The 17537-nt window shown below is 42.9% G+C and overlaps 1 protein-coding gene across 2 annotated transcripts in view; it reads left to right on the top strand.

Moving 5' to 3' along the window:
* The window catches only part of Acvr1 (activin A receptor type 1), a 122694-nt gene that overhangs the window by 56340 nt on the left and 48817 nt on the right, over positions 1 to 17537 (top strand). For both annotated transcript variants that reach the window (XM_037204795.1, XM_028873141.2), the window contains one exon: positions 12637 to 12710. In XM_037204795.1, coding sequence (XP_037060690.1) covers positions 12644 to 12710 — 67 coding nt within the window. In that variant the 5' untranslated portion in view covers positions 12637 to 12643. The remainder of the gene's footprint in view (positions 1 to 12636; positions 12711 to 17537) is intronic.

The following is a 17537-nucleotide window of genomic DNA, read 5'->3' as shown; positions in this document are numbered from 1 at the left end:
CTCAGAGGAAGCTGTTACACAACAAGCATATCTAGATTAGTTAATTCTGATCAAGTGAGACTTTTGTGACCTCCGCACAGGCCAAGCACATTAGTTGGTGAACGGTGCAAAAATTGTTTCCTTGGCTTTCTCTATGGTTTTATCACGGCGGCAGGATCTGTACCTAGCAGTATGGTTTGGTTTGGCCCCTCCTTCTCCTGTCTGGTAAGGTTCTCAAACTTCAGAATTTCCCCACAGGCCAGTTCTTTCTCTATGGATCTGTTGAAGAACCTAGCCACTGCACTGCTAGTTTCTTTCTGGATAGGATTTGATGACTGCATCTTCTTGCCTTGTTCTTTCAGTTGGAAGTGACATCTTAATACCACAATCTGCTAGTGATGCCCATTGCTACTGGATAGCCTTGTTTTGAAGCTGTTTTTTGTGGGCAGGACCTGGGATCATGATAAAATGTTTATTGTAATTATTTCCAATTTAAATTCAATTTCAGTAGTTTTTCCTGTTTCTGTTACACATATATCTTCTTTGTTCCACATAGAGAGGACTCTGGTTTATAGGAACACTGAGGAGTGAAAATATCAGCATAGATACTCATTTGATCAATACTAGACATACAACATTACCAGTATACCTCAGTGCTATCACTACACCCCTACTTCCCATTCTCAAAAATGAATAGCCCCCTTCTATGTGTGCTCTTCCTGGTCTTCCTCCTTTCCTTGTGGAGAGATTGTTTATCATAGACAATTTACCAGAATTAAACACTGATTTGATTTTAGATGTATTGGAATAATTTCAACTTTGTTAGATGAGATGCTGGGCTTGTAGATATATTTAGAAGCAGCCATAACTCTTAGGGAGCTAGTGGGAGAGACGATATAATGCTTGGGGTTCTCATTCGAACACCCCAAGAAGAAAGTAGAAGAACAGAGGAAGTCAGATTCCATATCTTTGGAACTAGAGAGTAGGCTGCTGCTTGTTTTAAAATTTTATTTATTTATTTATTTATTTATTTATTTATTTATTTATTTATTTATTTATTTATGTGTGGGGGTGGTCAGGGGGTAGCCATTGTTTTTCATAACAAATAGAATTAATTGCTTTCTGCCCTCTAGGCTTTCTAGCTCTATGTGCATGGGTCATCATCTATTTTTAAAAATTCTCCTTACTGAATACAGTACTCTTAATTTTACTTTGAACATTGCTGTGTTTAGGTCTGTGAGTGGTTTTGGTTGGATGGCTAGTCTTTTGGTTAGATCTGTTTTCACGTCTCTTTCCCATGCAGTGTGCATCCAGAAGTCCCCACTCTCTCACACCCCCCCCCCATTTCCCAACACCTCCTTGTTTTCTGTTGTGGTTACTTGGATGATAACCAGTTCAGCTTGTGCTCTGACCCTGGTACAGGGCTCCTTTGCTTTCTCATGACCATATTTATACTTTTGACGGATATATTTAAATGAACAGCTGTGCATTTGTTGAGTCATACCACAATTATCTGATTCTGCTGTAGCTGCTTGACTGGCAAAAGCATATTTCAAGCTAAATTGTGAGAGAATTCCATTAATCACTGCCTCTTGGGGGTGGGGAATGGAGAAAGACCACTGTGAAAAGTCCTTTTAAAGATTAATTAGTGATTCCGTTATTTAGAGTACGTTGAGCTAGCTGCAACTTAATGTGTCACTTACAGAAACTGTACAAAGGTGTAAATAACTATAAAAGGCTTAGCAGTATCAGCCTTGTAGGCAAACTTCTCTGAAATAACCGTTGTGCGGGCAACTGCTTACCACTGCTGGTCTCTTCAAATAGATGCGTCCTAGAGGGGTTCCTTTTGTGTGGGGATCAGGGTTCTCCCCTCAGTGCTTGAATTCATTGGCCAAGTGTTTGGTTTTAAGCTTCCTGAACAGATTACATCGAATACAGAAGATGTCACGTCTTTCTTTTCTCTCTTCTCAAATGTACTAATTGCAACTGTAACCTCTGATCCAGTCTCTGGCTTCCACCAGCCAGCTCCGTTTTCGTCTTGACACCTCCCCGCGGCTCTTTCTGAGGTTATTAATAGGCATGGAGGCATAGCTTTCTGAATAGTGTCAATAACTGTTAGAAGACTTGGGGGAGATAATATGTCAATTTCTGGACTTGTAGGAGCTGTGTTTTCAAGCTACCAGAGTTGTCTCCGAGTCACTAGAGATGGCTCTGGGGCCTATCAGCTGGTGTCTGCAGTGAGAGATCCAAGCAGGCTTTTCCAAACGGGCTATTGTCCACCAGGCGCTGTCTGGTGCGCCCAGCGTCTGCCAGCGCCTTTCTGTCTGGCTGCTTCTCTTGGACAGTACTCTGGAAAGCTGGAATCCAAGTTAAAAGTGATCTCTTTCAATTTATCTCAAATACTCAGTCGCTTCTCGATTAAATTGAGCTCACAGAGCCCCTCGCGCTCCCAAGTCGCTTCCTTGCCAAGCAGTATCGGACTAACACCTCACCTTCCTTTCCCCACCCGAACCAAATGCCACGTAGACTAATGATTACAACTCATGTTTCAGTTGATCTTGAGAACCTGGTTCCTGCAGGGGGATGTCCCCATGCAGGATCGGAGTCAAGCGACTTACTGGAGTTTGTATGGAGTGTTGGGGAGGTGGGCACAGTGAAAATAAAATAATATTGCTCCAAATTAAATGCATCGGGGCAGGGATGGCTAGGGCATGTAACACAGAGGGCTGAGTAGGAAGCTCCACCACAGGAGTGGATTTGGAGTGTGAGGGACCCAAGTGTGAGCGGGAAGGTGGAGCAGAAAGAATATAAAAGGTGTTTTTTCTCGCCTCCACAGAAATATACTGTAGTGAGAGAGGAGGGAGGGGAGGAAGAGGGAGGGAGGGAGAAAGGGATGGCAACGGATAGACATGGAGGGATGGAGGGGATGGGAGGAGAGAGGGGAGGGAGAGAGAGTATGATTTTGAACTGTGTTCCCTCCCACACCTAATACCCATTGCACCACCAGTACTGACAGTCGATCCTGCTAACTTTAAAATATCTCCAGGTTCTTGGCTTATGTCTACTACAAGCCCTTAGGAAGCTGAGTCAGGAGGACCACAAGTTCAAGGACCGCTTCCTCTATGAGATCAGTACCAGGCCAGCTGGGACTATTAGATCTTGTCTCACAAAGCCAAGCAAGAAAGTGAGCTGTAGAGTCAGGGCAGTCGTGTGCGGCAGTAGGTGTGTAGAATACCGTTTGTCCACTTGTTGGTGGGATGGAAAGGTCTCACAGTGAGAACTAAGAAAGAGACTGCGTCTAGCTGAGAACGAGGGGTGGAAACGGGATTTTAAATGGACCCAGAGATCCAGATGTAAAAGGAAATAAGGAAGCCCTTCTTACCCTTAGATAACAGAAGAAAAGTTCCAATACACTTTTCAGACTAAAGGGAGAGGGGGTGGGGCCCCAGAAAGCAGCGAGAATGATGAGAATGACGTAGAACAGGTAGGAGGTGATAGCATGTGTAATCCAGAAGGAGGGGAAACGAGGATAGAAAACACATTCTCCATGACCAAAGAAAACCTGGCTTTGGGGGCCTGGAGGGATAGCTCAGTGCCTGCTTTGGAAGCCTAACACCTCGGCTTGAAATCCCCACACCCCAGGGAAAGCCAGGAGCAGTGCGGTCTCTAAGCCCAGCCCTGAGGTGGGGCTGAGGCAGGCAGATCCCTGGGGCTTGGCAGCCAGCCAGCCAAACCCAGGCTTCAGGCTCAAAGAACTTGTCTTGGAAAATAAAGTGGGGCGCTATCAAGGAAGATAACCAGTGCCGGCATCTGGCTTCCATGGGCATGTGCGCACACATGTCCATGTTCACCCACATGCGTGTCTTCACACAGCCCCAGGACCATGTACATGTGTCTTACATACAAATAAAATCGGAAAGAAAAAAAAATAAGACTTGGGCTTGAGATATCAGGAAGGCGTGCAGCAGGAAACCTAAATGCTGACTCGCGGGGACAGCTGAGTTTCATTTGCGTCAGGGAGAGCAAAGTCAGTTTTGTTCTGTGAACAAGTGAAGTCAAGTTAAAGGTGAAGTGGTAAAATAAAAGCTAATTCTTTGTTCCGTGGCAGCCTATGCTAAACCCTTCATTTAGTGCCCTTCAATTACCACCCCCTCCCCAATTCGCAGATTATATTTTAGCCCCCTTTTTCCTCTCCCAGGGCTGTGTCTGGAGTACATCTGCCACAGCTGGGACGTTCATAGGGTAACGAACGCCTTCAAAACCCCTTCTTTCCTGAAATGATCTGTAATTATTTCCTCTCACCACAGGATGAGCGGATCCAGGGTCTGGTTTTCCCTTCTATAGGACTTGTCCAAGGAGCCATTTGAATTCGTCTGCCCCAAAGGGTCAAGTTACATGCTAATATTCTGAAGGTAGCACCCTACCAGAACCCCTCCAGCAGCAGTGGATTCTGTTATATAAAACCGAGCTCTGGCAACGTCCACATTGCCGGTTCAGAGTGTGGTGTGAGAAATATTTAACAGGCCATTTGTGAACTGAGGAAAAGACCCTGACTTAACTTATATGGTATGTTATCTCCAGTCTTGCCTCTCTTTGCAGGCATTACTGACAGCTCATGTCTCTTTCACCCCTCCCAAAGGCCCGAGTGTTTTGGAGGAAGCTGCCCTTGGCTAGCTCCTTCTCTATTGGGCCGTGGTGCCTATTTTTTGTTTTTTGTTTTTTTTTCCGAGACAGGGTTTTTCTGTGTAGATTTGTGCCTTTCCTGGAACTGACTCTGTAGCCCAGGCTGGCCTTGAACTCACAGAGATCTCTCTGCCTCTGGCTCCCGAGTGCTGGGATTAAAGGTGTGCGCCACCACTGCCTGGCCATGGTGCCTATTTTTACGTTATCCAATTGGCCAGAATGGTTGGGTTTTGTCCTAGATGGAGGTTGTTATAAGTATGCCTTCCTTCAAAGTTTCATTTAAAAATATGTATTACTGGATTTACTTTGTCCTCAAATAAACCTTATACTAATTTCCATATTTATTTTGAGGTGTGAATTATGAGAGAATTGATGAATGAATTAAGGGTGGACGGGAACATGAACACACTTGCAAGAAAGTCTTGTTTTTCCCAAATAGCTTCTTTGACATTGTGATTTTTCTTCTGGGAGTCGGTGTGGGGGGGCTGAGGGGGGATTGTTAGAGGTTACAGAGTATGTGAAACTAATTTTGACTGTAGAGGAATGGAAGGAGGGCATCATTGAAAGGTGACTCAAATCACCATGAGTAAAAGATTGTTCTCCAAGGGAAAGTTGAAGATGGATGAAGCTCAGATTGATTAGTTTGGATCAAATGTTGATGGTAAACCTGAGTTGATGATTAGTCTCTGGTAGGTTGGCCCTTTCAGGATGGCGATTAAGTCAGGATAGTGACTGGTCAAATGCTTTCAGGTTTCAGCTCATGTGCTTGGGATAGTCACTTGTATCCATCTATTTTCTTATTTGTAAAATAGGATTACTGTGACTATTGTGTTTTAAGAAGAAATTCATGCCTATTTATTTCTAAACACAGTGCCAGGCAGATTACCTGGGTGCGCCACTACTGTAGGACAATGACATGACGTTGACTTATCAGTATCTTTCTTTGCTCGCCCCAGCTTTTTGTGTTCTGTAGATTTTATTTTAATTAATTAACTCTTATATTATAGAAGGAACAATAAAAAAATCCTGAAAACACATGTAGTGATGGAAAAGTCATCACTGAATAGTAGTGAAGGAGCCCTTTAGAGTGGTAGACAGTAAAGATGCCTTCATATGGATGGTATAAAAGTCATTCAAAGCAGGGAGGAGTGATTATTGACTGTGTTTCAAGACTATTTTTTAACTCAAAGATTGTTAAAAATAAAACAGTGTCAAGAATTCCCATTTCAGTAAGGCTCAGTGAGTCAGAAATGGGCCAACCAAATGAATTTGGGCAGGCAGGGCAGAGAAAAGAAACTTTCATTGGATTTTATGATTATTTTCCTCTTATGGAAAGCAAATTGCATACTATGTAGAAGTCCAGATTGTAGGAACATCCTTTATTGCCTACCATAGTTTTAAATTATTTTGCCTAACATGAGTTCTGAAAGTTGAATACAATGGTCCATTATGCATTGATTATTCTGTGGCCAGTACCAAATGATATTTTTGATAGTAGATTTCAGAGGATTTGTGGTTTTTCTCCCCCAACCCAAGATATAACATTTTGAAGAACAAAAGAACTACTGAACTTGATCTGAACCCACACATGTTAGAAATTGAGGGAAACACTAACTCTTTAGCTGCTGTCACCCAGATCTAGAAATGGAGTATGAAATGTACCATGGTATTTGGAAAGTAGTTCTGTTCTGCCCCGCGATTGTCTGTTTTTAAGGTAGATAGCATGGCAATATTCTCCCTCCCCAAGGATAGGCCTGAGGTATTGTAAGAGATGGCACTGTAAGAGGCTCTCCTTACTTCTGCCTGAAGCATTAAGAGTAATTGCGCCGGGCAGTAGTGGCGCACGCCTTTAAACCCAGCACTTGGGAGGCAGAGTCAGGCGGATCTCTGTGAGTTTGAGGCCAGCCTGGGCTACAGAGCGAGATCCAGGACAGGCATCAAAACTACACAGGGAAACCCTGTCTCAAAAACAAAAAAACAAAACAAAAAAAGAATAGTTACTAGCAATCGAGGAACTGAACCAAGAGGAGCAGGGGGAAATATATACACCAGAGGCAAAAATGTATACTCTGAACCTTGTGGTAGTGTTTATCATCTCCAGTAATCTTTCATTTTTTGCTTAGGGATTTTGGCAGTTGGACAAAAAGGAGATGAGCAGTGTGAGTACCTTCTTAGCATTGTAACACTCACCCCTCTCTTATAAACCTTTAGTTGTCTATATAAAACATTATTCATATATTAAAGGATGTCTAATGCATTCCTCCTAGGCTGTTAGAGTTCTCTGATGTTGGAATGGCTCCCAGGATCTTTGACACTCCACAGCGTCTCTGTCAGGTGTCGGGCGGGTGCTCAGTCCAGAATACCTGGAGCTGTTGCTGATGTCGTGGCAAAGGAGAGTGGCTTTTACAGAGCGAGGCAGGGACTTTTGAAGACATTTTTCCAGGTTCTGCAATGTTCTTCAGATCTAGTGTTGGGTCCAGGCTGGGTTTTCTGTGCGTATGTTAACCAGCAACATGCTCTAACAAATGGGCTGTAGAATCATGGGTAGGATCAAGGCGTCTTCCAAGCCAAACATAGAGATGTGTTCAATGTAAAACAATGCCATTTTCTTTCTGTGTACATGTTCTGTAAAAATAAAATAATACTTTTTTCAAATTGGTCCTTTTTTAAAATCTGGTAAATTTTTTTTTTTAAAAAATGTGAATAAAATATATATTGGTTTTTCGAGACAGGGTTTCTCTGTGTAGCTTTGTGCCTTTCCTGGGACTCACTTGGTAGCCCAGGCTGGCCTCGAACTCACAGAGATCCGCCTGCCTCTGCCTCCCGAGTGCTGGGATTAAAGGCGTGCACCACCACCGCCCGGCGTGAATATAATATTTTATAAATTATGCTTTACTTCTTTTTTTTTTTTTTTTTTTTTTTTTTTTTAAAGATAGGGTTTCTCTGTGTAGCCCTGGCTATCCTAGAACTTGCTCTGAGACTAGGCTGGCCTTGAACTCACAAAAATCTGCCTGCCTCTGCCTCCTAAGTGCTGGGATTAGAGGAGCGTGCCACCACTGCCCAGCGTGTTTTGCTTTCTAATATAGTAAATATCAGTAGATAAAGCCCACATACCAGTTACTCAGCAGTTTTCAAGGAGCATAAAGAGGCCCAAGATCAGTCAACTGGCAAAGCACTTGAGGAATCCCTGAGCTCGGGGTTACTGAATTCTTACCACTTCCCTTCTCTGTGACCAAGAGCAAAGGAATTGAAAGTTTACTTAAAAACAAAACAAAACAAAAGCACCATACTTTCTTTTCTGCATGTTTTAAAAGTAGAAATAGATACTTTGTGCTTTAGGTCAGTACTTTAATAAATTGATCTTTTGTTTGTTTTGAGATAAGCCCAGGCTGGCCTGGAATTTGCTGGGTAGCCCAGACTGGTCACCTGTCTTAGCCTACCACATGCTGGTAGTGCCAGGATTCTATATGTGTACCATTCCAGGCTTGATGTTTCTTTTTTTTTTTTCTTTCCTGGAACTCGCTTTGGAGACCAGGCTGGCCTCGAACTCACAGAGATCCACCTGCCTCTGCCTCCCGAGTGCTGGGGCCAAAGGCGTGGGTCACCACCGCCCGGTTTGATGTTTCCTATAATTAAATGTCATCAGGAGATCCATACTCAGTTCTCTTTTTTTATGCTTCCTCCCTTCTTTGGAGTGTAATTTGTGGTAGGCAATTAGTAGGCAGGTGAAGCAAATGGCAGCCAGCAAGTGTTGCTGACTCTTTTCTTCTCCAGTGGTTCTTTTTCTTTTTCTCTTTCTTTCTTTCTTTCTTTCTTTCTTTCTTTCTTTCTTTCTTTCTTTCTTTCTTTCTTTCTTTCTTTCTTTCTTTCTTTCTTTCTTTCTTTCTTTCTTTCTTTCTTTCTTTCTCTCTCTCTCTCTCTCTCTCTCTCTCTCCCTCCCTCCCTCCCTCCCTCTCTCCCTCCCTCCCTCCCTCCCTTTCTCTCTCTCCCTCTCTCTCTCTCTCTCTCTCTCTCTCTCCCTCCCTCCCTTCCTTTCTTTCTTTTATGTGATTTGAGTTGCTATTAATTTATAGATTAGCTTGAGGGACTAAATTTATAATTTTTTTGCCTTTTACAAGCTTAAATCAGCTTATGATGATAATCTGCAAATATCACGGCACATATAGGCTTTTGTTGGTTTTTGACATGGAAAATATGGCAGAGATGATTTGTTCTGAGTTTTTTAAATTATGAGAACATTGTTTATGTTGAAGTGTGTTAACTGTTGACTAAAGTCTTGCAGAGATGATGTGTTTTTTAAATCTTCCCTGCCCTTTATAGGAGTGTGTGATGGGAGTGGTACTAATTCTTTGTAATTCAAAGTTAAATCGAGTGTGTTAAGCTGGAGAGAATTGTAACAAGTATTAAGTGAGCACCTACTTGGCTCAGTTTTAACGAACATGATGCAATTGTACATTCGGCTACTGGAGTTTGGTAAGGGAGACACGGCTGAAAAGTACAATAGGTGGGAACATATCATTAATGATTGTGTTTCATAGGTAGGAAAATCAAGAGTGTAAGGAAAAAGTGCTGGAGGATTTAGGCCAGGAGTGACATTTCTGTGGAGACTTGAAGGATGAGCAGCAATTTCACCAGGTCAGGGCCTTGAAAGAAGAGCCCTGCCCCGGGGAGTATGATAATGTACCAAGCTCAAGAGCTGGGCAGTAGAGCTTGGAAGAATGGGGTGTGAGTGCTGAGGGGGGCAGGGCAAGGGACGGATGATGGCAGAGTACAGAAGGCGAGGTGACAGTGGAGCTGAAGAGGGGCTCGGGAGACTTAGAGGGCCTGAGCGTGGTTCTCATTCTTACCTTGCTCTTCAGCCTTCCTAGGGTTCTCAAACTTTCTTCTGATTTCTAGCTTAAGTCCCCAAGATATACAAGACGTGCACCTCCCAATGTGTATTAATATAAACTGTGAAATATGTGATATAGAATATATACATCAATCAACTTTCACATGGGAACAAACTACCCGATATAAGAGACCAGGGTTTCGCTTGTCAAATGGAGAGGTTTGGTGTGGGCGGTATGTATTGCCTTTATACCTCTAATGGGGTGCTAGATGGTAGTGGCAGAAAGATGGTGGAGGCCAAAAAGCAAAGGAAGAACGGAAGGGTTGGGGCCGTATAACCTCCTTTGAGGGCATGTCTGCAATAATCTTAGGACCCCTCCTACACCCTACCTCTTAAAGGGACCACTGTCTACCAATTAGTGCCAGCCTGAGGACCATGCCTACACTATAGTAATACATCAAACAGGAACTTAAAGACATTATACATTTGCTAATGGTGGAATCATATTATCAATGACAATCTCAAGATACTAAACCTCATGTTTATTACACAAGACGGGACACAAAAGTCCATTTTTTTTTTCATATATCTTAAAAATGTGTATTTGAGGAGACTACTTCATGTCAGGGTGACCTGAATTTTGTTGCTGTTCTCCAGTAAAGTGGTGAAGGAGGAACCACTAGGAATATGTGATGTCATGGCCTGTATTTTCATGCTCTTCTCTGGTGCTTGTATCACTAATGTAATTAATCTCTAGTTTCTTCGCTGACACTAGAGTGCTTGTCGTTTGGGGAGGGTTTATTTCATGATTGCAAACCAGTGTAGCCCGTGAGTCCGTTTGAAAAGCTCCTGTGAGCTTTGTCAGGCACTCTTGACTACCCTTTCGTGAACAGTCTCTCTGAAAGGTACCCCTTTTGCTTCCTGGACTGTCTTAAAGAACAGAGAAGGATGCCAAGCAAAGCTGGCAGTTATTTACTACTTTAGTATATGAGAATTATGGTATGAAAGCAGGCTTTGAGTATTGTCATTCTCCAGCTCAAGGAGTTCCTTTGTGTGTCTCTTAGATGCATGGAACCACATTGGAGTTGAATGTGCTACGACTGCGGACTGCGAGAAACACAATTCTAGGTATTAGAGCAGCGATGGGGGGGTGAAGTCACTTCAGGTGGAGAGGACTTTTGCAAGCATTGATCTCTTTCCTGCTATCACAGGACAATAGCTTAGGTCACATAATCTGCGAGAAAAATTGTATTGAATGATTGATTGTATGTAAGTATATATAGGTTTTAGTTTGATCTTGTTATATGACCCAAACTAACTCTGAACTTGCCATTCTCCTGCCTCTGGCTCCCAAATAATTCCTCTTGTGTATTATATACTTTAAAAAAAATTTGCTTTTAGGTTGGTCATACTGGTGCTTGCCTCTAAGCTCAGTTTCAGGAGGCAGAAGCACACCCCTCCCCCTAGTCTGGAGAGCCCAATCGCATGTTAAAGCATGTGCTCGGCGCCTAAAGGTCTTCATACTGCAGCATAATGCAGCAGAGAATGTTGCAGTGAGGCAGAGTAAGAGCGTTCACTTAGGTTTCTCTTCCTCTTCCGAGAAAGCGAACAATGCCATCCTTTGGACTTTATCACCACCACCCTCCGTGTGTGTGTGTGTGTGTGTGTGTGTGTGTGTGTGTGTGTGTGTGTGTGTGTGTGTGTGTGTGTGTGTAGCCCTAACTGTCTTTGTAGACCAGGCTGGCCTTGAATTCAGGGATTTTTCCCTGGTTCTGTCTCCCAAGTGCTGATACTAAAGGCATGTACCACCATGCCTGGCCCTTCATTTAATCTTAACTGTGTCTTCCCCCCTACCTCTCCACCTAAGCTTTTCTCTGAACACAGTTAACGGAGTGTGGTGAATAAACAGATCACCAAGGAAAAGGATGATTTAAGATGAGCTGGTGGGCTCAGTCAGGAGAGTGCTTACTGTCCCGGCGTGAGGACCCAAGTTTGATCCCTGGCTCCCACATAGGAAACTGGGCATGGTAGTTTATACTTATAACCACAGTGCTGGGGAGGGCAGAGATGCTTGTGTTCGTGGACTCATTGGTCAGAGAGGCTCAATTCATCAGTGAGCTCCATGTCTCAGTTCTGAAGAATGACACTCAAGGTTGACCTCCAGGCATTGCAATGACCCGCACACACATGCCCACACACGTGAATACACATACGAACCCACCCCACCCACATACACACATGTGCACGCTCTCCACAGGCACTCGGGAGATAATCTGCTGGCTTCTGTCACTTGTGACGGTGTAAGCATGACAGCACACTGGCCTGTTCATGGAAGAGCTGTACAGTGTTCCTAATGTCACTGTCCAGGAAATTGCACCAAATCAGACTCTCATTAGATCCCTGATACTTGCAGGAATTAATTCAAATAAGGTTCTTAACTCAGAATTGAACTGCTGCCAATGTAGTTCTAGGTCAGCGCCAATTTGAAGTTTCTATCAATTGTCTTATTTTTTTTTCTCCATGGACATTTCCTATCCTGTAAATTAACATTATTTCTTATTTTGAAAGTATTCCTGTCTTAATTATGTCTAGCCTCTTAACATTTTAGCCTTTTAAAATCCAACAAAAAATCCATTATTTGTTTTCCTCTTGAATGTTCTGATGGTCTACATTCAACCTCCAAACCTTTAAAGAAGTAAGGCTCAGACACAGTGACCCGCCTGGAATTATCCAATCTCCTATCTTTAACATCATATTAGAGTCATGATCTTGGGCCTCCCAGTCTTTTACTGTAATGCCAATGTCATGTTCAATGAGGTAGGGTAAAATTCCAACCTAGAGTCTTTCAGAATGTTTTATCTTCCACTGTATGCCCTTTATTTTCTTACTGAGTTCTTCATTAGCAGGGTAGGCTCAGAGACACAGCCTTAACGAGGTCACTGGCCAGAGGGAAATCTTAAGTCCTTTGAAGATTTGTTCAGATCCGTGAAAAGAGAATATTCAAATGTGCAAAACACCAAGGCATTCTGTGTTGGGTTTATTTGAAGGGCCCTCAGTGACATTTGGAGATGATATGTCTGATTTACTGTCATCCTGTGGCTAATTTTTTGTCTCACTTAAATTTCTTCTTTTTCCTTCCACAGTTATACAATGGTAGATGGAGTAATGATCCTTCCTGTGCTGATGGTGATGGCTTTTCCTTCCCCGAGTTTGGAAGGTACGTGACATACAGCTGTTTGGTTAGGATAATGTACTATGTATTCTTTGGCTTATTGTAAAACATTTGGTCCTTAATCCTGTCAGACTTAACACACCCTTTGTATAATAAATATCTGGCAATGTCCCTTGATTCCTTTAATGTGCAGTTTTGATACATATTGTATCTTGATTTGTGTTTTTAAAGTTTTTAAAGATTCCATGTAGTACCCTACCAGAAATAAATATGAAGATGAAATGAAGACAGTTGTACAGTTAACAATAAAGTAGTACATGTAAACATATGTACTCTATGCTGTCAGTCATGCCTGAGCACAGTAGATGTTATGAAGTATGGTACTCTCTATTATCTGTGTATTTACTTTCTACTGTCTTTGATGCCCATGGTAAATGTGATCAAAATGTTAACCGGAAGTTGTAGAATAAACAATTTCTAAGTTTTAACTAACCATCAATATGTTTATTATAGTATAGTATTATTCTCTTTTATCACTGACTGTGCCTAATTTTTAAACGTATTTATTCTGTGTGTGCACGCATGTACGTGTGTGAGTGAGCCTGCAGTGGCGTGTGTGGAGGTCGGAGGACAGCTTTTGGGAATCAGTTCTCTTTGTCCACCCAGTGGTTCTGGGGATTGAACTCAAGTTGTTTGGCTTTGCGTTTATCTACACAGCCACTCTTCCAGTCCCTGCTGTGACGGGCGTTACAGAATGTAGGGTGGGGTGGGGTGGAGGAGAAGTGGTATGTTGAGAGTTTGGTGCTGGCCACACTTTTAGGTGTAAGGAAGGGGGGTACTCTAATGTTACACACACCTGTGTATACTCAGCCGTCTACCTAAAAAAATAGGGGTCTACTGTTATATTGTGTTGTCTTGGTGTTGGAATTACATATGCTCCACCTTCAGTGGTTGAATTTTCTGAATAATGAAAAATTTTGGTAGAATGCCAACAAAACAGAGACCTGTGGCCCCTTTGAAAGTTTTGTTTATCTGCAGCGAGCCACAGTGTGTCAAAGCTCGGTGCTGTGGCAGGAGGGGAGGGTCTAGCGAGTGGCCTTCCGATTATTGGGGGGGGTTGCCCTCCAAGAGGTTTGTGGGGCCCGGCCCTTTCTCTTTCTTTCACATCTGATTGTGAGGTAAAGAGTCTTTCTCTGCTCCCTGTTCCTGAGACACTGCTATATGTTGTGTTCATGGTTTGCAAAACTCCGGTGGCAGTCATTCATGGACTGTCACCTTCACTGCCGCCAACCCCAGCAGCCCTTTCCTGTTATTAATTTGATTACCTCAGGGATTTGCTGCAGTTACGGAAAGCTGACTGGAACACCTGCAGTTTATACAGTAGTTTTACTTGGGGGAAATTTTAATATCCATCAAGATAGTGTAAGACATACTTTATGTTTTTATGAATAACAGGTTGATATTAGGTTTGGTTAATTGTACAGATTATTTAGGTTAATGAATGTGTTGAGGCATACTCAGGACTTGTCAGGAGAAAACAAATATGGAGCCACATGCATATCATCCCAGCAATTAGTAGGTGAAGGTAGGAGGATTAGAACTTGAAGGTTACCATTGGCCACATAGTGAACTGGAGACCAGCCTAGGTTACAGAAAGCTTTGCCTCAAAACAACAAGAAGCTTACTTTGTCTTTGTCCTTGTCTCTTTGGGCTTCTGTAACAAAATACCACAGACTGGATACCTTATAAGCAGCAGACATTTATTGCTTAGAGTTCTCAGTCTGGGAAGGCCAAGTTCAAGGTGCTGGGTGGGAGATGTGCTGTCCGGTGAGGACTCAGTATTCATAGGTGGCCCCTTCTCACTGTGTCCTATGATGGAAAGGCTAGCTATCTCATCTAGGAGGGTACTGTCCTGGTTTCGTTTCTGTTGCAGTGATAAGATACCTTGACAAAAGCAACATGAAGTAAGTAAGGCAGGGTTTATATTCATGTGCAATTCCAGGTTAGAGTCCATCTCAGGAGGGAAGACAGCAGGAACTGGAAACAGCTGTTCTGTGACCTCCACAGTCGAGAGCAGAGGGGAATGAATGCATGAATGCCCCCTTGCTTGCTTGCTCTGCTCTGCTCTGGTTTTTCTCCTCTTACATAATTCAGGTTTCCCTGTCCAGGGAATGGCGCTGCCCACAGTAGGCTTAAAATAGTCGCCCTCAGACATGCTCAGAGGCTAACTCATTGTAGACAATCCTTCACTGAGACTCTTCCTGGGTCACAAGCTAGCCATCATAGGTACACAATGAGGCTCTTTGCTCATGTCCTCTTACTCTACCTACCTTCTTCTACTACCGTTACCATGGATTTTGATGGGGATACAAACATGCACACACAGCAGGAAAAAAAATTGAGCCCATGACATAATCAGGCATTCCAAAGCCTTGGGCCTCTCTGGCCCCTTTATACTTTTTTTTTTTTTTTTTTTTTTTTGGTTTTTCGAGACAGGGTTTCTTTGTGTAGCTTTGTGCCTTTCCTGGAACTCACTTGGTAGCCCAGGCTGGCCTCGAACTCACAGAGATCCGCCTGCCTCTGCCTCCCGAGTACTGGGATTAAAGGCGTGCGCCTCCACCACCCAGCGCCCCTTTATACTTTTTATTGATTTGTTTTTTCCCTACCTTGTTCCAAAGTTTCTTAGGAGTGGAACTTCTCTTTCTGAGAGCTACAGACAGCTGACTAAGAAAGAAAAAAGTAAAAGTTAATCCTAATTCTGTACAATTGTATAAAGTCCTGCCTTTCCATGTGGCTATGTGTGTGGTGATGTATTGTGTACCCTAATAAACTTTGCCTGAAGGTCAGAGAACAGAACCAGCCACTAGATTGAACATAGAGGCCAGGCAGTGGTGACACACACCTTTAATCCTAGCACTCATGAGGCAGAGATCCGTCTGATTCTCTGAATTCAAAGCCACCCTGGACTACATGAGATTGACTCAGTCTAGGAGAGAAACAGAGCACACACCTTTAATCCCATTACTGGGAAGGACACACGCCTTTAATCCCAGAAAGTGATGCTGGGCATGGAAAGGTATATAAGGCGTGAGGAGACAGGAACTAATGGCTTTTCGGCAGAAGCGTCCCTTTCAGCTAGAGGCTTTTTCGGCTGGAGCCTTTCCGGTAAGGACTCAGAGGATATCAGTCAGAGGATTTGTGGAACTGGTGAGGTGAGACATGGAAGTGGCTTCTTTCTTTGTCTCTATGATCTTTCAGCATTTACCCCAATATCTGGTTCTGGGTTTTTTATTATCAGACCTTTAGAAATTCGAGCAATATGTGTAAATGTATTCCAACTACAAATCATAAACTCTAGCTCAGTACGCATTGGAAGATGTCTGTTTTGTCCAAGTTCCTCCAGGAAGAGCAGTGCTTAGAGTAGTTCTTAGTTTTGTTGTGATCAGACGAGATACAAGGCTCATGCCCCTGTTATGAGTTCTTTGGGATATAGGGGTCTACTTTATATAATTGATAAACTTCCAAGGAGGCAAATAATTAAACTGGTTAGTGGTGCCAACTCTGCATAAAAGTCAGTACTCTGTCCTAGGAGTTATTTTGTTGAACTTTAGACTTACCTTGTTGGATCTGTTCCTACTCATCCATCCATCTATCTATCTATCTATCTATCTATCTATCTATCTATCTATCTATCTATCTATCCATCTTCTCTCCATCCATCCATTTCTCCATCCAAGTCTTCTCTCTCTGTCTCCATGTGTCTCTGTCTGTCTGTCTCGGTGTCTGTCTGTCTCTCTCTCTGTCTCCATCCCTCACTCCTTCCCTTTCTCCCTCCATTGTCCTCTTTGGGAGCTACAAATCCACTACATGTAGCATTGGAATGTTTAGGTAATAATCAAGGAGGTCTCTGAGTGTAAGATACAAGCTGGGTTTTGAGGGCAATAAAAACATTGCTTCTTTTTACAGTGAGAACATTTAGATTAGTATTACTAAGGTGGCTCTTATTTTGTTTTTGTTGAACACTGCCGCTGTAGCCTAGTCTGGATATCTGGAGTCTGTCTAGACAGCTCTCAGCAATGAAAGTTGTTAAAAACTTTGCAGTGCTCGGTACGTGTGGCAGGTGGTGCCCCAGAGGATCTTGTCCTGCTGGTGTTCGAGGCCTTCATAGGAGGGCGTGGACTCTTGTTAAAGCCGGAAGTCTGGGTTGAGTTAGCATTGCTCTTCAGCTGGACATTTCTGAGGAGCTGTATCTTGGTCCTGCTTTAAAATTACTTACTCAGTGCTTTAATGCCCACTACTAAAAAAGTCTTAAGAATCTTGGAAACTAAGTCCTCTCCAAATTCTTCCTTTCCATATTCTATTAAGCAGTGCTTTCTGGTTTCAGTTAATATCACAGTGGACCTGTGATGGAAGCGAGATAGGAGAGAAAAGGAGAACAGAATAGAGGTAGAGTCGGAAAGAGCCGAGAGAGAGGGAAGAAAAACCGAGCGAAGAGAGAGGGAGGAAAGGGGCCCTTGGGCAGCAGTGTTAAGAACCTTGTTCTGGATTTGATTTTTCTCCCTGTCTAGCACTTAAGCTGTGCAGGGCCCAACAAACATTCTCTTCATTTTTAATATTTAGTGAAATTTATATAAGTTGGATCATACTATTTAGGATTTCCTGTACATTGTATTTTCATTCTCATAGTTTCTGAATTCTGTACACATTTATTTACATTTCCCTAAATGGCTCATTTCATCACATTTCACCACATTCCTTTCTTTCTTTACTGGTGTTTATACATAGTGATTGGTTTCACGAAGACATCTCCATGCAAGTGTATCATGTGGTTTGGCCATATTCATCTCCCTGTCTCCTCTTTCTTCCCCATCC

This window comes from Peromyscus leucopus, chromosome 4 (assembly GCF_004664715.2).
Source record: "Peromyscus leucopus breed LL Stock chromosome 4, UCI_PerLeu_2.1, whole genome shotgun sequence".
Taxonomy (NCBI): domain Eukaryota; kingdom Metazoa; phylum Chordata; class Mammalia; order Rodentia; family Cricetidae; genus Peromyscus; species Peromyscus leucopus.
The sequence above is the reverse complement of the archived record's forward strand: the minus strand, read 5'-3'. Positions and strand labels throughout refer to the sequence as shown.